The sequence below is a fragment of the Ursus arctos genome, unplaced genomic scaffold, assembly GCF_023065955.2.
Source record: "Ursus arctos isolate Adak ecotype North America unplaced genomic scaffold, UrsArc2.0 scaffold_14, whole genome shotgun sequence".
Taxonomy (NCBI): Eukaryota; Metazoa; Chordata; class Mammalia; order Carnivora; family Ursidae; genus Ursus; species Ursus arctos.
The window spans coordinates 7559633-7587365 of NW_026622808.1; the positions used below are offsets into that span (position 1 = coordinate 7559633).

At 51.8% G+C, this 27733-nt stretch overlaps 1 protein-coding gene and 2 long non-coding RNA genes across 3 annotated transcripts in view; 1 reads left to right on the forward strand and 2 right to left on the reverse strand.

The window, feature by feature from the left end:
* LOC123002212 (uncharacterized) overlaps window positions 1-27733 on the reverse strand; it is a 63301-nt gene that overhangs the window by 19391 nt on the left and 16177 nt on the right. The window lies entirely within an intron of this gene.
* LOC113271211 (myosin-3) lies at window positions 5118-26008 on the forward strand. The gene is made up of 41 exons (XM_048227114.2): window positions 5118-5141; window positions 5926-5983; window positions 6610-6820; window positions 7923-8066; window positions 8454-8610; window positions 9080-9107; window positions 9665-9773; window positions 10346-10438; window positions 11144-11207; window positions 11286-11384; window positions 12126-12229; window positions 12315-12453; window positions 12825-12943; window positions 13027-13176; window positions 13904-14074; window positions 14174-14480; window positions 14591-14661; window positions 15255-15342; window positions 15431-15548; window positions 15950-16073; window positions 16163-16299; window positions 16384-16639; window positions 16824-17066; window positions 17157-17333; window positions 17444-17589; window positions 17670-17760; window positions 18191-18580; window positions 18683-18809; window positions 19873-19991; window positions 20164-20360; window positions 20744-20927; window positions 21604-21769; window positions 22053-22177; window positions 22731-23039; window positions 23160-23363; window positions 23446-23571; window positions 24457-24627; window positions 24720-24824; window positions 24988-25083; window positions 25192-25329; window positions 25861-26008. The coding sequence occupies exons 3-41, from the start codon at window positions 6617-6619 to the stop codon at window positions 25885-25887; spliced, it is 5823 nt and encodes a 1940-aa protein (XP_048083071.1). The 5' UTR covers window positions 5118-5141; window positions 5926-5983; window positions 6610-6616; the 3' UTR covers window positions 25888-26008.
* On the reverse strand, window positions 20041-24507 carry LOC123002211 (uncharacterized). The gene is made up of 2 exons (XR_008959025.1): window positions 24319-24507; window positions 20041-22949 (listed from the first exon to the last, which is right to left on the reverse strand). It is a non-coding gene; the product is annotated as an uncharacterized LOC123002211 (long non-coding RNA).

The window sequence follows — 27733 nt, forward strand, 5'->3', positions numbered from 1 at the left end:
TTTATTTTACCGCTCTGGATCCTGAGGCATGGTAGGCCTTCCCCATTCCCGGACTGGGAAGGATGTTTGCTCATGAGTTTGTGGTGCCTGCTTCATCTTTACGTTTGGACCTCATATACCTGTTACTTCATCTGGTGGGTGCGATGAGGTGTGGATCTTTTTCCAAATGGCCTCCAACTCTATTATTAGAGACCCCATCTTTCCTCCACTGACTCGAGATGCCGCCTTCATCCTAAAGCACATTTTCATATAAATCTGGGCCTTTCTCTGACTTTTCTACGATGTTCCTTTGGTCCGTCTGCCTCTTCAGGCACCAAGATGACGGTCTTCGACAAGTAGACTTTACCGTGTATGTTTTAGTATCTGGTAGAATGTCCTGCCTGTGACGTCTCTTCTCAGAGTTGTGCATACATGGAATCTAGCATTAACTATGTAGCTCCAGAAAAAAAAAAAATTGTTGGTATTTGTATTGGGACTGCCCTGGATTTATACATTAATGTGGGCATAATCGGCATCTTTGTGATGTTGACTCATCCTATCCAGTAGCAAGGAAAATCCACTTTTGCATCTTTCACTAGTACGGCAAGGCTTTGGCACATATCTCGCTAAGTTTACGCTCCAGCATCTTGTCTTTGTTGCCATGGGCTCTCTCCTGCAATACGACGTCATGTCTTCCAATTGGTTATGCAGAGTTTTGGGGTTTGTTTTTTTTTTTAACAGCTCCTCGGGTAACTCCAAGGTATAGCTAAATTTGAAAACCACAATCTTAAAATGAAAATTCACTGTTACCCTTCTATTCAAAGGTTATGCCTTTGGGACGCCTGCTTGGCTCAGTAAGTTCAGCCTCTGTCTCTTGATTTCGGCTCAGATCATGATCTCAGGGTTGTGAGATCAAGCCCCACATTGGGCTCTGCGCTCGGTAGTGTCTGCTTGAGATTCTCTCTCTGCCCCTCCCCCCATGCTAGAAAGAAAGAGAGAGAGAAAGAAAGCAGTATTTAAAACAAAAAAAAAGGTTATGCTTTAAATTTTAACCAACTGCCACCGCCCAAACTGGCCACCTTTCTTCCAGGTTCTCTGTTGTCTGCCACTCGTCCTCCTTGTCTTCCTGGTGGTAAGCTCCTGGGGGGTCTCTGACCTTTGCCTCCATGCCCCGCATGCGGCCTGGGGACCGGTTTACTTGCTTCCTTCTCTATGGCGTTGTTCTGACCCGTGCGTTACTGCTCATTCCTGTCCCCAAATCCCCTGGCAAGGCCCCGGGCCATGCCTGTGCCTTCCCTTGGAATGCCCATCTTCTCCTAACCAGCTCGAGCTCGAGGCATTCTTCCCTGCTTCAGTCATGCTCCGCGCTCCCAACCACACGGACCCATCAATCACCTGCATCTAAAGCAGGCTTGGGACATGAGCAGGGCGGCCCCGCTGCAGGTACGGGACTCACCCCCTCTCTCGCTCATCTCTGTAGGTTCTCTCCTTACGCTTGCAGTGTGGGGGCCGCTCCTCACCTCACCTTTGAGCACCTGCTCCCGCTTTCCCTTAGGGATTCAGGGTTGACATTTCAAGCAGTTTGCTCTGGTCGACTTCACAGACTCCTGGCTCACGTCCTCATTCCTGACCCATCCATTCCCTGAGCTCCTGCCACGCACCGTGAGGTGGCTCATACACAGCACAGCTTTGACCTCAAACCCAGCAGCATCGTGGTCCTGTGTGTTCCTTTACTCGGCTTTGAACTTAGCTGTACATTTGCTGTTTTTCATAACGGAAAGTTGGGAAGAGTGGATGTTTGTTGAATTGGATTAAAAGACAGCTATGGGCCCTCTCTGCTGGAATTTCTGCCTGGGGCTCCGGGCACTGGCGCAGACCCCCACCCCTCACCCCAGTGCCAGGAGCGGTCTTGGCTTAGCATACGCAAGTGCCTTGATTGCAGTGACACCTAATACCCCTCACAGCGGGACATGGAGAAGATCCTTGATCTAGGAGGCATCTGCTCTCATGCTCTGGCAGAGAGCGGGCCTGCCAGCGTCACTATGAAGCTGGAGAAGCTGGAGCCCCGTGTCCCCTCGCACAGGGGGACATCAAACAGAAGCAGAGGGGGCCAGCTCTGGAGGAAGCGGCCGGGCTCTGCAGAGGGGAGTCCGGCAGCTCTCCTTTACTGCCTCCCCAGCCAGACAGCATTCTTGAGACACCATACAGTTTTGTCTCCAACTGCGAGACAGTTGGAGGAATCAGGAATAAAGGCAGCTCTCTGCCCTGGCTGTGGGGATTAACTCTAGCCGGGTGACGGCTGAAGGAACAAGGGTGCCTCCTGTTCCCAAAAAGGTGGCTAATAATATACTGATAAGTCATCTGTCCCTCCCGATTGGAGGGCAGATTCCACACCAGCAGAGCATTAGCTTAGCCCCCGAAAGCCAGCCGCCCCTTCATGCGGTGACAGGTTGTCTCCTTTAAGGTTCCTCTCTCTTCGGACATCTTTTTAAAATATTCATATTATATATGTCCTTTTCCCCCTCTTCATCTCAATAAACAGTCGCTATAATTTACTCCGGGTCATCAAGGAAACCAGTCGCTCTGTCCTGCGACACAAGGAAGTCTTCAGATGAGACGATTTAAACGTCTACGATGTGCCCTATACACGCCTGGCTCGGTGTGTCTGACAGTTTCAGATCCCGCTGAATGCACACACGTAGTCTGGGAGGCAGCTACCTTGTCCCCATTTTACAGGTGGGAACACAGAGGCTCCGGGAAGTAAGGCCCAAGCCCACCCCCCCAAGCAATTTACAAGGGATTCTTCCCTCTCCTGAAGACACATTTTCAGAGAACCGGATCTTTTGATTCCTGATGTCTAGTTTTTAAGCTGTATTTCGCTTTGAAGGTTGTTCTTGTCCTTTCTTCTGTCTTCCTGGGGGTTTCTTTTGGAGAGCAGAATCCATCCCCACCTGGGATCCTCTCCCTTCGGGCCTTGGGTGAGCCCCTGGCCCCTCCTTCCATGTCCTCACATGCAGACGGGGCTTGGTTAGCAAATGGCCTGTCCAGCCGTTCAGGTGACACTCCAGACCCTATAATCACGAATGTGATGGAGAGAAGGGAGAGAGGCTGGTGATTCTGGAGAAACGGGGGTCGGACGCCATTGACATTTCAGAGCTGGTGTCGAGCGTGGCCATGTGACAAGTGCTCTTTTACAAGGCACTCAAAGGAATTCTGTACCGAATATGTGCCCTCCATTTCCTGGGTGTGGATATGGTTGGACAGAGAGATGGGCACACGGGTTCCACAAAGTCCCTCCCAACCACTCTCAGTGCTTGAGAAGGAACGGCAAGGACCACCCCAGCACGGCCTGCCCTCCCTACCCACGACCAGAGGCAGCCGGGGCCCCTCTCACTGGTGCTCGGCCCCTTGTGCTTGCTAACACCCCTGCTCCCAGGGGACACGGTCCTAACCAGGCCTCCCGAGGAGATGGCCAGCTGACAGCATAGGGATTTGGACTGACGTGTCACCGAGCAGGCAGGACAGGCTCCAGCGAGACCACTGTATTTTGGAGCATGGACGGAGACCAGGAGTACCAGTTCTCCCTCCCTGCATGAGGAGGGAGTCCTAGTCCAAACTGGAAGAGAAGGAGCAGGGAAAAGGGTGCCTGGGTGGCTCCATCAGTTAAGCGTCTGTCCTCAGCTCAGGGCATGATCCCAGAGTCCTAGGACTGAGTCCCACATCCAGCTCCTGGCTCAGCGGAGAGTCTGCTTCTCCCTCTGCCTTCCCCCTTCCCTGCCCCCAGGCTTGGCTCTCTCTCACTATCTCTCTCTCTCTCAAATAACTAAATAAATAGAATCTTTAAGAGAAAGAGGAAGAAGGAGGAGGAGGAGGAGAGCGGGGAAACACAGCCATCCCAGCAGGCTGGAGGGGCAGGCAGGCAGGGTAGCAACTTTCTGCCCTGGCAACCACTCACAAATACGTTACTATCCATCTGAAATTGCCTGAATTTTGAAAACAACGGACTCATCATTTAGAGTATAAACTATTCCGAGTAAGGCTACATTTCATTTTCTTTGTACCTTCTTGAAGTGCCCCACGCACGGACCAGCATCCAGTGGGTGTTTCCTTAGTGTCCCTCCATCCGGGGACTGCGGCCCCAGGGTCTCCAGTGGGAACGCTGACCCACAGGTCTGGCCACAGTTAACCACAGGATGCCCACCCGGCCACCCTCCCAAGGATGTGGCCAGGGAAAAAAAACAGGGGGAGGGAAAAGAAACAAACAAAAAGGTAGAACGAGAATGGGCAAAAGCTTCAAATCTACTCTTACTCTTGTTTTGGGGTTTTATTTTTCCAGTCTCGATTTGGAAACAACCACATGGGTCAGACAGCACCCTGACCCTCCCTCTCCCTATGGGCCCCACCGCTCCCCCTTGCCCCCCACCCAGGCCGGCAGCTGGTCCTCCCTGGTTGGTAATATATCTTAATACAGCCGGCTCTCAAGCAGCTGTTGCTGAGAACACTGGCTGCCGGAATAACTCCCTGGCACTCATGTACTTGTCGGTCCTACTGGGGGTTCAAAACGGATTAAATTAATCATGACACAAATAAGACAGAAAGTTACATGGTAAACGGGGAGGAGGAGGCGGCATTATTATTATCAGTGTTGTTGTTGCTATTGTTCCTGGCACCGTTGCACGCTCACACAGCCCTGTCGTAACCCTGTGTTAGGACAACAGTCTTGCTCACCCCCCCCCAGGGATTTTAACTTTTCCTCCTGGGTTGCATTCACTGTGCCGTGTGCTGGGACGGACCATGCCCTGTACCCGCGGCCCAGCTCACACTGGCTGTGAAGCCCCAGCCGCCTGCAGGATCAGGCCCTCAGCAGCCAGAAGGCTGCTCCCAGCACAGCGAGCGAGGCGGTGCCAGCCCCAAGTCCAGAGAAAGGCATCTCAAACTTCCCACTTCTGCAGCTGGAAAATGGTTATGGATCCTGCTCATTTCTATATATACCTTTCCCTTGGCAACGACCAAAAACGTGAGGAAGGAGCTCCTTCTCAGCTTGTGGTGTCGGTCACTCTCTTTCCAAATATAGAGAAGGAATGAGCCAGTGGGGTTGCCGGGGGGCCTATAAAAGCCCAGGCGGCCGCAGCCCCTCCGTAGCTCCTCTCTCCTGGGCGGAGGTAAGTCACAGCGCCCCTCTCGTGTTTTCTGTCTCTGTGCCTCGGAGGACGCTGGCTTGGTGGGGCCAGGCATGCAGTGCATGGCCCTGCCTGGCTTTGGTAAGTAAGAATCACTTAGATGTGGGGCTGGATCTCTCTGGCCCAAATGGCCATCCCCCCTCTCTGCCTCCAGCACCCCACCGAAGCAAGGGTCCTTCAGGCCCTCCTGCCCCCACCCCACTCTCCCCGTGACCTCATCTTTGGGTCCCCTCTTGGGTAAGATCTGTCTGCGTGCGCCATGGACCGCGGCCTATCCACAGTGAACTGCTATTCTCCCTTGGCTGCTCCGATCTGAGCAGAGGGCTGGAGGGACTCCGTGCCTTCCCCTGCCCTCTCCTGGCCCCCCTGGGCTGTGTGCCTGTCCAGTGCCCCATCCCCTCAAGACCACTCTGGCTGTGCAGCAATGACCCACTGTCAGAGACTTCTGTCCACCAAAGACTAGGAGACCTCACCCTGGCTGGAACCACAAGCTTCTTACCGGGGATTCTGACCTTACTGCCTGGTTCTACATGGGAGGCACTGCCGGTCGGGGCCAGATTTGGGGGCAGCTGGGGTTTTTCCTGCCTTAGTGGCTTACCTGTGGGTCGTGTCCCATCTGCTCCTCCAGATTGCCTCTGGGGCAAGGCTCTCCTTCAGTTATCAGCCTTGGTCCTTATGTAATGTAGTTATCCCATCAAAGGGGGTCTCCAAGCTGCACCGGACACTCCCCTGTATCCTGACTCTGCCTTTTGCATATTTATTGCAGGTCTGGTTTTTCCACGGCTGCTGCTTTGTGCTGCCATCCTGCGGGTGTGACCATTCAGGTGAGAAAGCAGAGCAGGTCCCTGGGCTGTTGGAAGTCTCCAGGTAATCCGAGGGTCCCCGTTCCTCCCACCTCCCAATGGCCTTGAAGGCTCGGAGTCTAAGAGAGCTCAGACAAGCACAACTTAGGCAGGAGAGGAACCTTCCAGACAGATGCTGGCATCCAATGCTGCTTCTAGTCTGAGCCGCTAAAGGAAGCCAAAGCTGGTTTCCTTGTGTGAGGAGGTAGCCACCCTGAATCAGAATAGTCCAAAAATTCCTTAGCTGTTTGCCACTTTGCACACTCTCTTTGAAGAACAGTTATTTTTTTTATGGTGTTTCCTTGTAAAGCTTTCCTCGGCAACCGCGGGATTTTGCAGAACAGGAGAGTGAGGTCCCAGGAGCTTCACCATCAGATCCAAACCTTGGATCACCTGTGTTCCATGCCCTTTGCACAGAAAAGCCACAGGGCAAATATGTGCACATGTGATTTTTGTAGCACTTGGGTCCCGTGGGTGGAGCCCCAGGGGATGGAGGGCGGCCGGCCCCTGGGCCTCATGGGGCCGCTGCAGGCAGGCAGAGCAGGCGGGGACACGGGCCTGGAGCCGGTGCTGTGGCTACGGGGCTCACCTGCCCGTCTGCCTTCCAGCGGCACCATGAGTAGCGACACCGAAATGGAAGTGTTCGGCATTGCCGCTCCTTTCCTCCGGAAGTCGGAAAAGGAGAGGATCGAGGCTCAGAACCAGCCCTTTGATGCCAAGACCTACTGCTTTGTGGTCGACTCAAAGGAGGAATACGCCAAGGGGAGAATTAAGAGTAGCCACGATGGGAAGGTCACGGTGGAAACTGAAGACAACCGGGTAAGCCTCGCGCATACCCTCTGGCTGCCCCGCAGGGTCCCCGAGCCTGTGCACCTTCCCACTCCTGCCACTTCCAGATGCGGCTCTGCCACCTGGATGCCTCGCATGGCTTCCCTGCCTTGGCTTCCCAGGTGGCCTCGGAGATGGCAGAGTGAACGCTGGCCTCGGGTTGCAGGGTAGAAGAAGAACCCAGTCGTGGCCACTCAAAGCACTCCGTGTTCAGGAAGGAGCCTTTGCCAATGTTCACGTCACTTTAGGGGCATCGCAAGGGTGTGGGGCTGGGAGTCCAACAGCGAGAAGACCCCCTTCAGTAAAACACTCTCCTTTGGTAGCCTGGGTTTCCCTATCTCTTCTAGCAGTAGCCGTCTAGCTTAGGAAGTAAGGAAAAGTGGGTAAGGGATCCTAGTGGACCACAGGCTCCATGTGAAATGGCAACCTCCTATTTCATCAAGGCCATGAGCCACGCAGCCTACTACATTCAGGCCCAGAACACGGTAGTGAAATTCTGGACTTCACTATTTTCTGGAATCGAGACTAGAAGAATCTGGAAATGTTCCGAGAAAAGTTTTTAAAAAAAAGCTTAAAAGAAGAAAAAGAAAATCTGGAGGAAGACATAGTCATTGGGTTGGGTGTGAAGAAAGCAGGCTGTGAGAATCACCCTTCGAGGCCACCAGCCCCTGAGGCTCCTAGAGGAGGGCTCTCTGTACCCATCAGATGTCAGGGCTGAGAGTGGGTTTGCAAAGCAGTAGGGGAGGTGGAAGCCAGACGGTCCAGACCCATCACAAGGGGGGCTAGTTGCATGGGGTGGTTTAAATGAATCCTGCTTGAAGGTAGGAGAAGGCAGGTTTCCCACCCAACTTGCCCAGAGATGGGAGCGCTGTTTAGAGAAAAACGGCAAAATCCCTGAGTGACAGAGACAATCACACACTCTCGGCACCCCCGTGAGCCGCCCCCCAGCCCTGTCTTCTCCCGCTGTCCGAGGGCTTTTTTCCCAGGGCTTGCTCCTCGGGATTCAGGCTCTTCGTGGGAAACAGACAAAAAATGAAAATGGGGCAAGACACACAGAGGACACTAGGTAGTCACCGTACCTCTTCCCACACAGACCCTGGTGGTCAAACCAGAGGACGTGTATGCGATGAACCCCCCCAAGTTCGACCGGATCGAGGACATGGCCATGCTGACGCACCTGAACGAGCCGGCCGTGCTGTACAACCTCAAGGACCGCTACACGTCCTGGATGATCTACGTCAGTGCCCAGGGTCCCCGGGGCGGTCGGTGCAGTGGGGGTGACCAGGGGGTGACGAAGCTGTCGAACAAAAGAGGGGAGACAGGAGGAAAAGAAGAAGGAGGGGAAGGGGAAAGGCAGGGGATGAGGGCGGAAGGGGGGATTAGGAAGAAGAGAGGCCGGAAGTGGGGATCAGGGAGTGGGGCAGGAGAGCCAGCTGAGGTCTGGGGCTGGGCAGGGTCACCTGCTAGTCGCAGGAGGGCCGGCCGGTCCCCTCTGCATCTCCGTGCCTCAACTCTAAAGAGAAATCCATCCCTCCTTTACAAGTTCAGCGTAAAGAGACAGAATAACAGAGACAAAGGGTTTTACACATGCACACGCGTGCATGCGTTTTTTCCACTCCCACAGACCTACTCGGGTCTCTTCTGCGTCACCGTGAACCCCTACAAGTGGCTGCCGGTGTACAACCCCGAGGTGGTGGAAGGCTACCGAGGCAAGAAGCGCCAGGAGGCCCCGCCCCACATCTTCTCCATCTCCGACAACGCCTACCAGTTCATGCTGACGGGTGAGTCTCTGGGGGGGGGGGGGCCTGCCGTGGAGGGCCGGCGCTGGGGCTGCTGGCTGGCATGTGCCCTCCGCACAAGGGGTGGAGGGTAGGGGTAGTTAAAGAGGCTGGAAGAGGCCAGATCTTCTAGGGCCTTGCAGGCTCTGCTAGGAAATCTGGATTGAATGTAAGCATTGGTTAAACCATATGAAACCGACATTTTGGTGGTGGGGGGGTGAAGATGAAGATTGATAATTTCACATGGTTCAACCCAGTGGGATGCAAAGCCACTGACTGGTTGGTTTGAAGCAGAAGCTTCACCTCGGAGTGTCACTGTCAAGAAGGAGGCTCTTCCAGCTGCCCCAGGGCCACACAAAATGCTGTTGGGAGGAAGGCCCAGTGTAGGGAACCGTGACTACTTGACAAAGGGCGGAGGGCTGGGGAAGCTCTTCATACTGCTGTCACCTCTGCTTCGTTCTTCCTTTGGCAGATCGTGAGAACCAGTCCATTCTGATCACGTGAGTATCCAAGACCTCGAGCAGCTTCGAAGCTGTGGCTCTCTGTCTCCAAGGCAGGAGGCAAAGACGCTGTTTGCTCAATTCTGTCGATTAGAAAGTACTTAGAGCAGGGGCGCCTGGGTGACTCGGTGAAGCGTCAGACTCTTAATTGCGGCTCAGGGCATGATCTCAGGGTCGTGAGATCGAGGCCTTCGTGGGGCTCCGCACTCAGCAGGGAGTCTGCTTGAGGTTCTCTCTCTCCCTCTGCCCCTCCTCCCTCTTTAAAAAAAAAAAGTACTTAGAGCAGAGTCTGTGATGAAAAGACGGAGATGGGGATGCACACACAGGAGGGTATATAAGGCTTGAAACCTGGAATCACCCACTGCCAGGGCAGCTCAGCTCTGAGGGGGTCTCCCTTGGGCCTCTGCCTCTCCAAGTAGTTTCTCACATTTGTTTGGTAGGTGTGTGTCTGATGTGGCTTGCAGTACGTCCAGGCCTCTGTGGGACATCTCGGGGAGGGTGTTGATACTAATGGGACACGTTTCTCTCTCCCTCTCTCTTTTGATCACTCCGAATAGCGGAGAATCCGGGGCAGGGAAGACTGTGAACACCAAACGGGTCATCCAGTACTTTGCAACAATTGCAGCCACTGGAGACCTCGCCAAGAAGAAGGACTCCAAAATGAAGGTATAGGGAAGGGAAAAGAGTGCTGTTTCCATCTCCGACCTTGGTGTTATCTTCACAGCGAGGGGCGAGGGCAGGTCAGGACTTGAAGTCCTGAGGGCGCCAGTTACTGCCGACAACCCAGGGTGTGGTAGATCTTCCAGGACCAGATCCTCTGATTTCCTAAAAAGCAAGGCTCTGAGGGTTAACTAAGGAAGGTCATTTTGGGAGCAGCTCAGAGAGCTTGTTCTTTTGTGGCAGAATCACATGTACCCACTTAAGAGAACTGTAGCAGTACCTGCTTTTCAAACAGAGAGGTTACAACCGGTAGGAAGTGAACGCAGACACCCAACTCACTGAAGCATTAAGGGGATTTTACAGCAAGACACCCACGGACGCCCAAATGTCACAAAAGGACGGAAGCGTTTCAGCTGAGCCTTGCGGAGGATTTGACTGGGACTTGTCCCGGAAAGCCAGGGGGACGGGGACGGGCTCTGCCATGGACTGCCAGGCAGCAAGGGCGGGCAGGCGGCAGAGCTGGGGAGCATTTCCCAGTGTCATTCGTGGCTGCCTCCTCCCCTGATGTCTTGCCTTAGGGGACACTGGAAGATCAAATCATCAGTGCCAACCCCTTGCTGGAGGCCTTCGGGAACGCCAAGACCGTGAGGAACGACAACTCCTCCCGCTTTGTGAGTCTGAGTTCAGTTCCGCTGGGGTTTCTCTGGGGCCCTAAAGACTGGCGAGTTTCCTGTCCTCACGGAGGCTGCAGGCCGGGGCGGGGGGTTAGCCAGTGACGGAATGAAACACAACACAGCAGCGAGACAACTTCATGAAAAGCTCAATAAACAGGGAGTAACTGCAGGCTGGGTCTCCTTTAGACACAGTTGGCAGAAAAGGCGTCTAGGGTGGCCTATGAACCCCAAGATCTGCAGGACGAGGAGGGACAAAGGGAAGAACAAGCACACACTCTCTGAGGTGGGGAAGGGCCACGTGTAGTCAAGGGATCTGGGAGAGTTTGCATGGCGGCAGTAAGGCGGGCAGGAGGCGGGTAGACGGAGGTCTGGTCATGTAGGAGCGTGGAGGCCATGAGAAGGGGGGTGGATTCTATTCAGGAAGCTCCTGAAGGATTCTGCAAGCCGAGAAGTGATATGGTTTGATTTGCATCTTGAAAAAAGTCACTCTGTTACTTTACGAGGGGATGGGGTTGGGGAATTGGAGGAATGGTGGAGCGAAGGGCATGGAAGCAAGGGACACGTCGCACTGGGCAGAGAAGGGAGAAGAAGGAAGACACACTGAATTTTAGGTAGGGGAAGAAAGCTCCTGTTCACATTGCCCAGCAGACTAGCAAGAGCACTTGGAGCCACGTAGACACTGGTGTTCCTTTCCCCCCACAGGGCAAGTTCATCCGAATCCACTTTGGAACCACTGGGAAGCTGGCCTCTGCGGATATTGAAACTTGTAAGTCGGCTACAGAGCAGATGGCATCTCAGGGTGGGTGGGGCAGTTTGGAAAACAGTGCCGTGTTTGTGTCCATAGATCTGCTGGAAAAATCAAGAGTGACCTTCCAGCTGAAGGCTGAGAGAAGCTACCACATCTTCTACCAGATCCTTTCCAACAAGAAGCCTGAGCTCATAGGTGAGGCATTTGGGCCCTGACGTCACTGGACCAAGGAGAGTTGCACCTGCCTGCACATAGGTGACTCGGCAGCCCACGGCGGAAGTTTGTTTTAGAAGTGGGAGGGGTCTATTTTTGACAGCGATGTGCCAATTTGGAAGAAACTGAATCCCCTGGGCAGGAGCAAGATTAAACCACGACTGAATTCAGTAAGGGTTCATGAAAACCTGAACAGCCAAGCATTTAATTGTCCTTCAGCGCCCCCTAGTGTTCTGAAGCAGGAAGCAGCCTCCCACCAGACCAACAGTCCCCAGTCCCCCACCCAACACAGGCCTATGTGCACGCGGTCTGCTTTGCTCTCTGGTGGGGCTTGCTCCACCTTCTGGTCCCAAAGCCTGGAAACAGGCTGCAGCCCTTCAACAGGTTTTGGAAAAGGCTGTGATGATACCAGAGCACCTGTGCTTTCCCTCAGTGTGGGCTCCTCTTCTGACCCACACTCACTCAGCCAGCTTTCCATATTAAATTTCCCCAACCTACACTGATATGCGCCATTCACGTGCAAAGCAAGAGAACCTAAATGTTCTCTCTGGGGCTCTTAATCCACGTGGCATGGGCAGGCTGCAGGAAAGCAATCTCTGACTCTAAATTCAATTTGGGCTCCAGCGGTGAAAGTCTCAGCCCAGAATCTAGGAGCTCAGATTCACTGGCTGGGTGTTTCCTTTGTATCCATGTGACCTCTTTATTTGAAATTTCTCGCTTCAGAGCTGCTGCTTATTACAACCAACCCTTACGACTACCCGTTCATCAGCCAGGGTGAAATCCTGGTGGCCAGCATTGACGATGCGGAGGAGCTATTGGCTACAGATGTAAGTAGAACGAAGAGGAAGGTGCGGGGTGCTTCCCCTCCATCGCTAGGGTCAACCGACTAACATGCTGCTCTTCGAATGTCAGAGCGCCATTGACATCCTGGGCTTCACCCCAGAAGAGAAGTCTGGGCTCTACAAGCTCACGGGGGCAGTGATGCATTATGGGAACATGAAGTTCAAGCAGAAGCAGCGGGAGGAGCAGGCAGAGCCGGACGGCACCGAAGGTACGAAATAACCACAACGGGCTATTCACCAGAGCTGGGTGGGTGGTCAGTAGAGACCATTTGGTGCCTCTTTTGAAAGCAATGAATCCTCTCCCAGGCTCCGATTTCTAGCATTACCAGCCCCATTTGCTGAATCACTGGGATGGACCTGTTTCAAAGGCAATGAGACATGACCAGGGCTTTCCGAACCCAGTCCTGCTTTCCCATAAAACCTATCATGTTCTCGGAGTGACTTAGCTTCCACTGGCCACATACAAGCAGTTTAAAGATAAGGGATGTAAAAACAGCCAAGACAAGCTTCGCCAAGCTTTGAAATATCTGCATGAAATATCAGGGGTACCCCTTTGTGATCGTCTTTCTTCTCTTGGCAGTGGCCGACAAAACGGCCTATCTGATGGGCCTGAACTCGTCGGACCTCCTGAAAGCTTTGTGCTTCCCCAGGGTGAAAGTCGGGAATGAGTACGTTACCAAAGGTCAAACCGTGGATCAGGTGAGCGACTGCTTCGAGGCTGCAAGAGACACAGGCTCCCGATGGCCACTGCCTTCTGACTCCAGTGATCTTTCCCCCAACAGGTTCACCATGCCGTGAATGCCCTTTCCAAATCAGTTTATGAAAAGCTGTTCTTGTGGATGGTCACTCGCATCAACCAACAACTGGATACAAAGCTGCCAAGACAACACTTCATCGGTGTTTTGGACATCGCAGGATTTGAGATCTTTGAGGTCTGGGTTCCCTAGTTCCGTGTTTTCTTGTGGGGAGGGATTGGTCATCATGATCCCATAGGAAGATGTCAAGGTAAGCAACATGTCAGAGCATCATATCGTGTAGGAAATCGTAGGGCTGATCAGGCAGAAGAGAAGCACCTTTCAGGGAGGGGGGTTGTATAATTTCAAGAGAGCAGAAGACATGGCACAAGTGGCATTTTATAAAGGACATTGTTAATTGGATAAAAGAAAGAACTCAAATGCAATCATTGACATAGGAAGAGGCAGGCATATTGAGAATCTGATCAGCCAATCACTCCATCTTTACATAAATACCCTGCTGGTTCTGGGTTAGAAGCATATGGCCATTCTTAAGAGCATATATTTTATGTGTGCCAGACACAGGACATGCCGGCGAACGAAAGATGAGTTTGTAGTTTATAGAGGAAAACGGAAGGTATATACGGTACACGGAAGAGTAACTATAAAATAAGGCAGACCGTGGTCGATGCATAGGGGAGTCCCCGACCACAGGGACGCAGGAGACAGAGAAACACCTTCTAGCTGGAAGTTCAGAGAAGTCTCCAAGGAGGAGACGAGATCTGGGCTAGACCTTGAAGAACGTGCCCATATCTGAAGGAATAAATGAGCTGGCAGAGCCTGAGGCAAAGAGGAGGAAGGTTGATGGGTCTTTGATTTTGAAGGAAGTCTGACTTGGCGTGTGAACACTGTGTTTCGGTATTAGTATAACAGCCTGGAGCAGCTGTGCATCAACTTCACCAACGAGAAGCTGCAACAGTTCTTCAACCACCACATGTTCGTGCTGGAGCAGGAGGAGTACAAGAAGGAGGGCATCGAGTGGACATTCATTGACTTCGGGATGGACCTGGCCGCCTGCATCGAGCTCATCGAGAAGGTCTCCTGATCTGTCCACTCAGTAACCTCTTCTCGTAAACTCTGGCTCATCCTGCAGCTCGTATTTACCCTGTATGCATTTTGCTTTGCTTTCATCCAGCCCATGGGCATCTTCTCCATCCTGGAAGAGGAGTGCATGTTCCCCAAGGCCACAGACACCTCCTTCAAGAACAAGCTGTACGATCAGCACCTGGGCAAGTCCAGCAACTTCCAGAAGCCTAAGGTGGTCAAAGGCAGGGCCGAAGCGCACTTCTCGCTGATCCACTACGCGGGCACCGTGGACTACAGTGTCTCGGGCTGGCTGGAGAAGAACAAGGACCCGCTGAACGAGACCGTGGTGGGGCTGTACCAGAAGTCCTCCAACAGGCTCCTGGCGCACCTCTACGCCACCTTCGCGACAGCGGATGGTAAGACTCCACAGACTGCCTTGTATTCATGCTTTCTCCTGCCACTCAGTTCACAGGGCTGAAAAACCCCTGGGGATCCGATAACAGCGCAGGCCATCTTTATCTTTCAGCTGACAGCGGAAAGAAGAAAGTTGCCAAGAAGAAGGGTTCTTCTTTCCAGACTGTCTCTGCCCTTTTCAGGGTAAGAAAAATACAGGTTTATTTGCTTGTAATTGGTTTAAGAGATCTCAGAATGAGCAATGTAGAGATTCTGACCTTGGTTTATTCAAGAATAGTAATGTGGTCTTAATCTGCTGTTACTTAGTGAGGCTGAACAGCAGTATAATAAAATTTACATATATGAATATATAATATATAATAACTATATAAATATATGTAATATATAAATGAGGTTTAACAAACGTTGGTCCAGAATTCAGTTATTTTGTGTTGCAGGTAGTAGGGTTGGCTGGCCTGGGGGATGAGTCCTCGGCACAAACTTTCCCACTTGCCTGAGGGACACAGCCAATAGCATCTCAAGCTCCCAGCAGAGCCAGACACATTTCTGGAATTGGTTTCAGAGAGCATTTTGTACGTGGTTAGTCTCTGGCTCACCATGAGGCAAAAGACCATTATATCATTATTTGCGTGTACCTCTGGTCATTGAGCTATTAAAGAGTTAAATAATTTCATTCGTTAGAATTCATGATATGTTGAAATATAGATCTTATTTTTCATCACAGTATATCTCCGTCTTTGTAAGCCTACAGCAGACTGTCAAATTTCATCTTTTAGGAAAACCTGAACAAGCTGATGTCAAATTTAAGAACGACTCATCCTCACTTTGTGCGCTGTATAATTCCCAATGAGACCAAAACCCCAGGTAAGAGCCCTGCTGATGCTTGCCGTAGGCGGTGCTCAGTTTCTGGGAAATCCCGCATGAAGCTGGTGTCTCTTGCTTCTCTTCTCAGGGGCTATGGAACACAGCCTTGTCCTGCACCAGCTGCGGTGTAACGGGGTGCTGGAGGGCATCCGCATCTGCAGGAAGGGGTTCCCAAACAGGATTCTCTATGGGGATTTTAAACAAAGGTGTGTGATAAAAACGTTTTATATGCTGCTTGCTGCGGTGTATAGATGCTGGAATTTGAGAAGGAAAAATACTGGTATGAAAAGGCCCACTTCAACAGAGCAGTTGTGGACTCTCATGTAAAATGATTGACCTACCTCCCGGCCAAGGTATACATATTTCTTTCTCCCATGTTTTCTCAAGAGCATGTCTGATATATGGTACGGAGGAAAAGACCATTCCTAAGCGTCAGGAGGCTTAGATTCCATGCCACCACCTAGCAGTGTGATGATGGACAAGTTTCTTTCCCTCTCTGGACCCTGGCCTTCTTGCCTGTTAGATAGAAGAGAGCCTAAACTAGTTGGTCTCTAAGGTTAATGTCTTTGCTAATAGTCTGTGATTGTTTCTGTGTCTACAATGGCAGATACCGAGTGCTGAATGCCAGTGCCATCCCTGAGGGACAGTTCATTGACAGCAAGAAAGCTTGTGAGAAGCTACTGGCTTCCATTGACATTGACCATACTCAGTACAAATTTGGACATACCAAGGTAATGCCTCAGTTCTGATAGATGCTGGCCTGCAGTCCCTTCTGGACTTCTTCATCACGGGGACTCATATCATCCTTCTCCCCTGGAAGGTGTTCTTTAAGGCTGGCTTGCTGGGAACCCTGGAGGAAATGCGGGATGACCGCCTGGCCAAACTGATCACCCGGACGCAAGCGGTGTGCAGAGGGTTCCTCATGCGTGTGGAATTCCAGAAGATGGTGCAGAGAAGGTCGAGCAGGGTCTCTATTCAAATATGAGCTCTCTGGGGGGAGTGGAGGGTCTCTCCTGGAAATAACCCATATTTTGTTTTCAGGGAGTCCATCTTCTGCATCCAGTACAACATCCGCGCCTTCATGAATGTCAAGCACTGGCCCTGGATGAAACTCTTCTTCAAGATCAAGCCACTCCTCAAGAGCGCGGAGACCGAGAAGGAGATGGCCACCATGAAGGAAGAGTTTCAGAAGACCAAAGATGAGCTCGCCAAGTCAGAGGCGAAAAGGAAGGAACTGGAGGAAAAACTGGTGACTCTAGTACAAGAGAAGAATGACCTGCAGCTCCAAGTGCAAGCCGTATGTGTTTAGGATTGTTTACCTTTGCTTATAGATTTGATTATTTAGAAAGACTGGATTTGGGGTGGGGTTTTTGCTTTGCAGTTGGAATTCTTTCTAAAGGACTTCATTTATACCAAGGTGATGGAATGTAACAAACCTTATCTCATTAAAGGAAATAGTGATTCTTTTTTGTTTTTTAAAGGAAAGTGAAAACTTGTTGGATGCAGAGGAGAGGTGTGACCAGCTGATCAAAGCCAAATTCCAGCTGGAGGCCAAGATCAAGGAGGTGACTGAGAGAGCAGAGGATGAGGAGGAGATCAATGCTGAGCTGACGGCCAAGAAGAGGAAACTGGAGGACGAGTGTTCAGAGCTTAAGAAAGACATTGACGACCTTGAGCTGACCCTGGCCAAGGTTGAAAAGGAGAAGCATGCCACGGAGAATAAGGTACTCTCTCCGCGGGTCTCTCCAGTTTCATGTAGTCATTGCGAACCAGACTTTATTTCTTCTTATAATTTGCTTGTGACCTCTTCTTAGGTTAAAAACCTTACTGAGGAACTCGCAGGGTTGGACGAAACCATTGCAAAGCTGACCAGGGAGAAGAAGGCCCTCCAAGAGGCCCACCAGCAGGCCCTGGATGACCTCCAAGCTGAAGAAGACAAAGTCAATTCTTTGAGCAAAATCAAGTGCAAACTGGAACAGCAAGTCGATGATGTAAGTAAATAATGCTAACGGGAGTTCTAGAACTTCAGGGTGGGAAGAGACCCTCAGGAACCCTTGGGTGCAAAGCATTTGTTCTCAAAAGGATACGGTGCCCTTTTCAGCTGGAAAGCTCCCTAGAACAAGAAAAGAAGCTCCGTGTTGATCTGGAAAGGAACAAAAGGAAGCTCGAGGGAGACTTGAAGCTTGCCCAAGAGTCCATATTAGATCTGGAGAACGACAAGCAGCAGCTGGATGAAAGACTCAAGAAGTATGTCCTAAAGCCACTGATTTCAATCTTCCGAGTCTCTGGCTATTCTGTCTTCACACATTCTGCATTTCCCTTCACAGGAAGGATTTTGAATACAGTCAGCTGCAAAGCAAAGTGGAAGATGAGCAGACTCTGGGCCTCCAGTTTCAGAAGAAGATCAAAGAGCTACAGGTAGGAGGTGTCCCACATTTTTCTTTCGCATGAAGGTCTTGAATGTGGGCTGGGTGCCATTTGCTGTAAGCCATTTCAAGCAAGTGGGCAGGACCATGGGTCTGCCTGCCTCATCACTTTACTTTCTGCTAGGCTGACATAGCAGAGATGAACAATTTTTCCATAACTTAAAATAAAATACGTAATGAAGGTATTGGGGGGGGTCAACATTTAGTTGAATGGACAATGTCCTAGGTTGGTCACTGCAGGGGTAACGACCATGTTGGGGCAGGACACATTCATTGTAAAGAAAATTAACAACAGTCCTATTCCCCTGGGAGAATCCCAACCATTGGTTTGTTTAAAGAGAATGGAAACTAGCTTGTACTTGATGTTCAGAGTGAGTCACCCCGGGGACCTACTGCCCATGGTGAATGGTCGCCCTCCACAGGCTCGGATTGAGGAACTGGAAGAGGAGATTGAGGCAGAGCGGGCGACCCGTGCAAAGACAGAGAAACAGCGCAGCGACTATGCCCGGGAACTGGAGGAGCTGAGTGAGAGGCTAGAAGAGGCGGGAGGTGTCACCTCCACCCAGATCGAGCTGAACAAGAAGCGGGAGTCTGAGTTCCAGAAAATGCGCCGGGACCTGGAGGAGGCCACCTTACAGCATGAAGCCATGCTGGCCACCTTGAGGAAGAAGCATGCAGACAGCATGGCTGAGCTCGGGGAGCAGATCGACAACCTGCAGAGGGTCAAGCAGAAGCTGGAGAAGGAGAAGAGCGAGTTCAAGCTGGAGATTGACGATCTGTCCAGCAACGTGGAGAGCGTGTCGAAATCCAAGGTGCTCGGGCAGGATGTGGCCCAGTGCTTTTGAGGAGAGATACCTCTGGGTCGTTCCAGTCTGAATACGGACTTAATGTTCTCCCCCTTCTCAATCCTTTAGGCCAATCTGGAGAAAATATGCCGAACTCTGGAGGATCAGTTGAGCGAGGCCAGGGGCAAGAATGAGGAGATTCAGAGGAGCATGAGTGAGCTGGCAACACAGAAGTCCCGTCTGCAGACGGAGGCTGGTGAGCGATGGGATGAGAGGGGCCACACCTCGTGGTCACCTCCAGTGGGGGGGACAACTGGTCAACCTCAAAGGGCAGCCCTGTGTGGGGGAGAATCTCTAGGAAAGCATATTTTCGGAGAGAAGCAATCAGAATAACTCAAGAAAGAGTCATTCAAAATATCGTGAAGGAGGGAACTTGAGAGTTCAGTAAAAACATGAGCGAGTAAAGCAGATCGGAACAAGAGGGGAGTCAGAATATCACTTGGTTCAAGCTCTTTAACATCGATAATACTTTGCATTGAAAAGAATCTAAATGGCAGAAACGATACTAGAAACGAATTCCCAAGGCTTTTCTATTTCTTGCTGCACAAAAATTCAGATTCGTGGTCTGCAATCAAGTGTTTTAGATAATAGATAAAGAAACACAGCCAATTTGGATAGGCTCCTGGTGTGTAGGAGAAACATAAGGGAACATTATCTGGGGCTTTCACCTAGAAAACGTGGCCCCGCCCAGCCCTGGTCTGCCAACCCATCATCCCAGTGAATCAATCAATCCCTTGCTGGCAGCCACAACCAAGATAGCGAAGAAAAGTGGCTTAGTTGCCCCCTCTATAATCATCTTGGGGATTCATCTCTGGAGTCATAAGGTCTCTCCCTCCACCTTTTTCCTCTTGCATATAAACATGAACCCACCACATTTACCCAAGAGTCTAACTTCAAATTATGAGCTGAAAGTCCTAAGGAAGGCACTGTTTCTCTTAATGACAAATCAACAAGCAGCTGGACACACCAGCCCCTGGAAGGTCTGATGGGTGTTTTTAGATGGTAATGTTTAAATTTACAGCTGTTCCTGATGGGTTTTACCGACAAAAGTCACTCCAAGCTTCTAATAGTTTATAACAATACCCTATCAGTTGTGTCTTTGGTTTCTTTTTCATGGACACCTCCCTTCTCCCCCAAGAAAGGACCAACCCTGTCATTTAATCTCTCCCTGGATCTTAGGACGGTGCCTTACACACAGTAGGAACTTGATGAATGGGTAAGTGCATGAATAAAATGAAAATATTTCCTTCTGGACACAGGGGAGCTGAGTCGTCAACTGGAAGAAAAGGAAAGCATAGTGTCCCAACTTTCCAGGAGCAAACAAGCATTTACCCAGCAAATAGAAGAGCTCAAGAGGCAGTTAGAGGAAGAAAGCAAGGTAGGTCATTTGAGGGACTGCTTTCTTGGTCTAACCTTCAATTACCACCTGCAGTAGAACAAGGCAACTTTATTCAGTAGGTGATGATAGCAGGAACATGCTTGGACTATATCATGCACATGTCACCGAAACTCTCATTCATTGGGGTTCTCCTCTTTCTTGACTCCCACAGGCCAAGAACGCCCTGGCCCACGCCCTGCAGTCCTCCCGCCACGACTGTGACCTGCTGCGGGAACAGTATGAGGAGGAGCAGGAGTCCAAGGCCGAGCTTCAGAGGGCGCTGTCCAAGGCCAACAGCGAGGTGGCCCAGTGGAGGACCAAATACGAGACAGACGCCATCCAGCGCACGGAGGAGCTGGAGGAGGCCAAGTATGCAAGTCCACTTGCCTGTAGAAGAACAAGAGGACTCAGATGATGAGATGATAGAGGGCAGTGGGTTAGAGCTACTTGGGAATGGTTTTGTTACATTACGAGGTGTTTCCCCACCTCCTCATCTCTTAATGCAGTGCTGTGCGTGCGCGGTGAGAGGGACCTGGCATTAACACACTTCATTAAGACAAACAACTTTGATCTCAGTTAGAGACAAGGCAGGTTATCGATCACTGGTTTTTGGCAGACAGGAAGTTCTCCCGGGCTTAAGAAAGTAAATGAGTATTTGAGTCACACAGATGAGTGACTCCAACTTGATGAACAGTGATGTTCAAGAGGACTGAGATTTGAATAGCGTCTGCTTCTCTTTCATATTCCTTAAGGAAAAAACTCGCTCAGCGCCTCCAAGATTCAGAGGAACAGGTTGAGGCTGTGAATGCTAAGTGTGCTTCCCTGGAGAAGACCAAACAGAGGCTGCAAGGGGAGGTCGAGGATCTGATGGTTGATGTTGAAAGAGCCAACTCTCTGGCCGCCGCTCTGGACAAGAAGCAGAGGAACTTTGACAAGGTGCGGGGTCAGCTCCATGCAAGCTGAACGGCGCTCCCAGTAGTCATGGAAGGAGGAGACTGGGTCCCAGTCCTGCCTCTGCCCCACCAGCCGTGTGGCCTTGGGCAAGTCCTGAGCTTCACGGGGCGGTTGTTTCCTTGTGTGTAAAATGAAACGGGCATGGGATGGGGGTGGAGGTCCCTTTCAAGCACTGTTAGCAGAGACAAACCAATTGCTAGCATGTGTTCAGTTCCAAATATTTTTGTTTCCCTGCACTGCTGGTCTGTCTGGGTGGCTGACATGTGGGAATCTAACTTGGGTCCCATTGAGAGACTCTCTGAAAGCCTCCCTTTCAGTATGACATTAAGGTTGATTTGAACCAACGTTTTAAGGAAAAATTTAGAAAGGCAGGGCCATTCATTCTCATATTAAGAAAAGGGCAGTCAGGCCCAGAGACTGCCTTCTCAGAGGATCCACGTGCTTTTGAGAGATGGCAACTGTTGCTGATATGTTACTGATCTTGAGTAAATTTATGGAACGAAATCTGGGCTCCTGAAATCATCAAGATCACGGCACCAGGCAAGAGACGCTGCCGAGGGTTGCCCCAGTTCTGGGAGTATTTCTCTTAATGCTTATGCTCAGTTAGGAGCTTGGAGCAGAGCTAATCAAGGGCATACCTCCCCTGCCCGTGTTCCAGGTGCTGGCCGAATGGAAGACCAAGTGTGAGGAGAGCCAGGCAGAGCTGGAGGCATCTCTGAAGGAGTCCCGCTCCTTGAGCACCGAGCTCTTCAAGCTGAAAAATGCCTACGAGGAAGCCTTAGATCAACTCGAAACTGTGAAACGAGAAAATAAGAATCTGGAGCGTAAGCAGTTTGAGGCAGCCTGACCTCCCCCTTGGCACTGTTGCCGGAGCGGGCATGGCTTCGGGACGCAAATCCCTGCACGCGGCTCGGGCATGCATGCGCGGACAGTGCCCGGCAGACGAGGGGGGGGACTACGGAGCCTCTGCCTGGACACAATGTTATCTCTCAGAAACAGCCACCTTAGAAGGGCGGTGAACTAGTTACAAAGCACTCAGTAAGTGTTTAGCATGTTGGAAGCCTGGGCAGAGGCCTTCAAATGCAACCCGAACTTGTGTCTTCGCAGAGGAGATCGCCGACCTCACCGAACAAATTGCGGAGAATGGTAAAACCATCCACGAACTGGAGAAATCAAGAAAGCAGATCGAACTGGAAAAGGCAGATATCCAGCTGGCTCTTGAGGAAGCAGAGGTGAGCAGAATGCGAGCAGGCTGCCGCGGGAGGGGGTTGGGCGCAGCCTCCCCACCCAGACGGAGCTGCAGCCCAGCGCAAGGCGGGGAGAGGTGCTAGCTGGCCTCCCTCTGTGTCAACTTTCCTGCCTTCTGTCTCTGTCAAGCCACACTCCGGAGGCGGCCAGCTCCTTTCCTATCCAATGGCATGAAATCACACCTGTGGGGTATCTTGGACTTAACTGAAGAAAAAGCATTCCATTAAAAGAGGTCTAGAAATGAGATTTTACAAAACCGTGGATGAATTTAAAGTATCCATAAGGTGCTTTATGCTCCTAAGAAATAGGATGATTTAAATGTGATTATTATGCGATAGTAAAATAAAAAACAAACAGCAATGCAAGAGATGTTATTTTTGCCCTTAAGGTAAATCAGGGATTTTTTAAGATCGTTTTGAATATTGTAGAGTTAGAGGTATGAATAGCCCACTGAAGCTTTATCCCCACAAAGGGTGGTGGTGTAGCAGGCTCTGTCCCTTCATTGGCACCATTTCTGTTTTGCTTTGTTCTCTAAAGGCCGCGCTTGAGCATGAAGAGGCCAAGATCCTCCGAATCCAGCTTGAACTGACGCAGGTGAAATCAGAAATCGACAGAAAGATCGCAGAGAAGGACGAAGAGATCGAGCAGCTGAAGAGGAACTACCAGCGAACAGTAGAGACCATGCAGAGCGCCCTGGACGCCGAAGTGCGCAGCCGGAACGAGGCCATCAGGATCAAGAAGAAGATGGAGGGCGACCTGAACGAGATTGAGATCCAGCTGAGCCACGCCAACCGCCAGGCCGCAGAGACCGTCAAGCACCTCCGCAGCGTCCAGGGGCAGCTGAAGGTCTGGGACGGCTCCTGGGCGGGGACACCTCTCCCGCCCGCAAACACTCAGAGACGCGGGCTAGACTCGCGGCCCTCCCGCCCCCACGCCAACCCGACTTCTCCTCGCTTGTCTGGCTAGGACACCCAGCTCCACCTGGATGACGCCCTCCGTGGCCAGGAGGACCTGAAGGAGCAGCTGGCCATGGTGGAGCGCAGAGCTAACCTGCTGCAGGCCGAGGTCGAGGAGCTGCGGGCGTCTCTGGAGCAGACGGAGAGGGCTCGAAAGCTCGCAGAGCAGGAGCTCCTGGACGCCAACGAGAGAGTGCAGCTGCTGCACACCCAGGTGAGGGGCGGGTAGGTGGGGTGGGGTGGGGGGCGAGACCCGGCCCGACGCACGCCCAGGAACACCGCTCCTCCTGCCCTAGAACACCAGCCTCATCCACACCAAGAAGAAGCTGGAGACCGACCTGACGCAGCTCCAGAGCGAGGTGGAAGACGCCAGCAGGGACGCAAGGAATGCAGAGGAGAAGGCAAAGAAGGCCATCACAGATGTAAGGCTCTCCCCTGCTGTGCCTGTGCGCTGGCCAAATTCCTACTGCATTGAAGCCCCTCCTCCTCCGGACCCTGAGATTGTTTCCACTAGTCGGGTGGGGGCCTCCCCAGGGGGCACACTGGGGTACATTCTGCTCCCGAACTGCAACCCACCTCCCCTGCATCGGACTCAGCACGTCCCCTCCAGCACATTTAAAAGGCCAATATAATAAATAAGGGAACATAGGGAAAAAAAAGAAGGGAAAGGATTATAATCCGTTTCTAAGGCCCACTGAGAGGTATGGCCCTCTGTCCTTCAACATCTGACTTATTGCAAACGTGGAAACAAGACCCTTAGATGTCGACGTCACACCCAATGTCACCTGGTGTAGAGCTGGCTTCCCTCCCACCTGCACCTGACTCTCCTGGGCTTGAGCAGCCTGGTCCCCGCCGGCCACAGCTCCCACAGCGCCACCTGCTGCCTGATGGGGACCACTGCAGCTTTTCTGCTCTCGCGCGTCTGTAGGCCTCAATGCCCTACCGGCCTTCCCTTCACTCACTACCCCCAAACCTGCCCTGCGGGGTACCAACCGGTCTTCTCCAGGTCTCAGGTTCTTTTGAAAACATATTGGGGACAATGAAGTAAAGAATTTCTGGGGGCGGGAGGAGGGGGGAGATAAGGTCCCAAAGAGGCCAGTTTAAGAAAGGGAAGAAACCATTTTCCCTCCAGTCCCTGGACGCTGCACTTCTTAGGTTCTGTTACGTACCCGGCGTAGCTCTATGTTCCACTGTGGAAAGGTGGGCTCAGTCACTGCCTTACCCGCTGTCCTTCTCTAGCGTGGCTCTGGCCCTCTGGGTGCCCAGGTTTGACAGTAGCGGCACCTGATCTTTGTCTGCATTTCCAGGCAGCCATGATGGCCGAGGAGTTGAAGAAGGAGCAGGACACCAGCGCCCACCTAGAGCGCATGAAGAAGAACATGGAGCAGACGGTGAAGGACCTGCAGCACCGTCTGGACGAGGCTGAGCAGCTGGCCCTGAAGGGCGGCAAGAAGCAGATCCAGAAACTGGAGACGCGGGTACTGGCGGGATGAAGCCCCGGCATAGGCAGGGCCTCCGGCCGCAGCCGCTCGTCTCCAGCCCTGGACCGACTTCCCAACTGTTTCCCCAGATCCGGGAGCTGGAGTTTGAGCTTGAAGGGGAGCAGAAGAAGAACACGGAGTCTGTCAAGGGCCTGAGGAAATATGAGCGGCGGGTCAAGGAGCTAACCTACCAGGTAAGAGAAAGAAAGCCCGACAAGCCTGTTCTATGCAAAGCGCAAACCCCGCCCTGGGTTCTCTCTCCAGAACATGGGGAGAAAGCCATTGCCCCAGAAAGGTGGCCCGACCTCGTGCAACTCTGCCCCCTCCTCTAGCTACAGGCTGTGTTCTTGCTTTTAGAGCGAAGAGGACAGGAAGAACGTGCTGAGGTTGCAGGACCTGGTGGATAAGCTCCAAGTGAAAGTCAAGTCTTACAAGAGGCAGGCTGAGGAGGCCGTAAGTCAGACTCGTTGTGGTTCTGGAACAGCGGCCTGGCCTGGCCCTCACTGGGAGCTCTGAGACAGGCGCACGCTCGCCTGACCTGCCCGGCCTCTTTGGTTTTAGGACGAACAGGCCAACGCTCACCTCACCAAATTCCGCAAAGCTCAGCATGAGCTCGAGGAGGCAGAAGAGCGTGCTGATATCGCAGAATCTCAAGTCAATAAACTGCGCGCTAAGACCCGTGACTTCACCACCAGCAGGGTAGGTGGCTCCCGTGGGCCCTAGATGCAGAAAAGCAGGTGCGTGCCGGGGTTGTGGCTCCCGGGCCAGCTGGGAAGAGCCCACAGTGGCGCAGACCCTTCTGAGCTGGAAAGAACCTTGGAGAACCCCGTACTTTAGGACTCGGTCAGTCTCAGGCTCGGGAAAGGAAGGGGTTTGCTTACGCAAGCTGCAGTAAAGCGAACACCATCCTGAAAAGGAAGGAGCATTTTCCCGCCGCGATCTCTCCGACGCCCTCTGCTGGTGCTAGTCTTCAGTCACTGTGCGTGTCGGTAGATAACCGGAGGTAGGAAGTCCCTGAGGATGGGGCTTGCTCTCTGGGGGCCAGTTCCTCAGGTTTTGGGGTGACTCCCTCCACGTATGCAATCGTGTATCTTCCTGAGGTCCAGAAAATATCCTGGGTCCTACTGAAAAACACAGGCGAGCAACTCCCCGATGCTTGCAGGGAGAGGGGACAGGAGGAAATGGGTCTCTGCCATCTGCTGTAATGAAAAACGCCCACTTTCTTTCCAGATGGTGGTCCATGAGAGTGAAGAGTGAGTGATTCTCTTCTGGAGCAGGACAGAAAATATGCAAAATGTATATTTTCATGGTTCCTGGCCATTACCGTGAATTTCCATGTGACTCCTTCACATGCATTAAACTTTGCTTTGTTTTCAACTTGAGGCTGTGTTGCTGCATTTGTTTTCTCTTCCCTGTGTGGAAATGGTTCACTGCTTGGTGATTTTTGTGCCTAATGTTGAAATCTCCGTCGGCAGATGGCTTGATAAATTCCTCTGATGAGTGTATTTGAGGACAGGGAGAGATTGCTTTTATTGTATTTAGTTTTAAAAATTTGTTGTTGTTGTTGTTGTTGTTGTTGTTGTTAGAGAGAGAGCACAAGCAGGAAGGAGCAGAGGGAAAGGGAGAGAAAGAATCTTAAGCGGGTGCCACATTCAGCGCAGAGCCCAATGCGGGGCTCGATCTCATGATCCTGAGATCATGACCTGAGCCAAAAGCAAGAGTTGAACGCTTAACCGACTGTGCCACCCAGGCACCCCGAGGGATGGCTTTTAAATGTGGGATTAGATCATAAAGGAAAAATACTTTTAGATGAACCACTGCTTTGGCAGGGGGAGGAGGGTAGGGGAGTTTGTCGGAAGAGTTGCCTCTCAGTGTGATGTGAAGGAACACAAAGGCTCAGGTCGGGAAAACTGTGCGTCAAGTTGAACAGGGTGATAGGGCAAGGGACAGGTTCCCCTCCTCCACACTCTATCAGGAAGGACCCCTGGGGTCCAGCAAATGTTTGTCGGGCAGCTCTCCATGCAAGTGCCATGGTAACTATTAAAAATACCCAAATAAATGAGGTAGCATCAGGTACCTCCAAGAGTGTGTCAAAATCTACTAGTGAGGGGTGCCTGGGTGGCACAGCGGTTAAAGCATCTGCCTTCGGCTCAGGGCGTGATCCCGGCGTTACGGGATCGAGCCCCACATCAGGCTCCTCCGCTAGGAGCCTGCTTCTTCCTCTCCCACTCCCCCTGCTTGTGTTCCCTCTCGCGCTGGCTGTCTCTATCTCTGACAAATAAATAAATAAAATCTTTTAAAAAAAAAATCTACTAGTGAGTCCCGGGCTCAGTCTGCACTATTTCCAAGCCCCACAACAGAAAACCTTACCCTTCACTCAGGGTAAACCTGTCTTTACCTTAGGAGAGAAAAAAATAGCAGGAAGTCACAGTAACTCTCTGGCCGATGGGCTATTGGAAAGAGCATCTGCTAATCTGGAATCATCCCTTTCTTGTCATAATTAAACTTATCAGAAATAGTTGCCAGGTTCCCTTCTTTGTCCGATTTTAGGAGATGAGGAGACACTCAGTGGGCATCCAGGACCCGGGGAGGGGGAGTTCTCCTCAGCACCCAGTGTGGAGTTTAGCACCTCCTGGGATCTGTCACTAGAAAGGAGGCCAACATCAATGTCAGATTTGGCCTGTCAATGGTTTCAGAGAATTCTGTTTCCAAGACCACGTCTCTTTGACCTGCTCTCAGTACTTCCTGGCCACACGGGACTAAACAGTGGCATGTCTCTCTGGGGCAGCTGCTGCTGAGACGAGTCATGGTGAGAACATTCTGACCAGGACCCAGGCCTGAGGCTGGACCAAAAGGGCGGCGGTGGCTCAGTGCCGCTCAGAATGACAAGGACTGCTACGGGCTGCCTTCCGTGGGAAGTGGGAGACACAGAAAGCAAACGGTTTCTTGTTACAGGGGTCCTCAAGCTGGTAAATAAAGAAATGAAAGAAACTGGAACATCACAATTGGGGTATGAATTACAAGCCCCTGATGAATTCTGGCTCCTAGGATCACAAAAATATAGACCACTGGACATCATATGCCTCCTGACGGAAGTATGCAC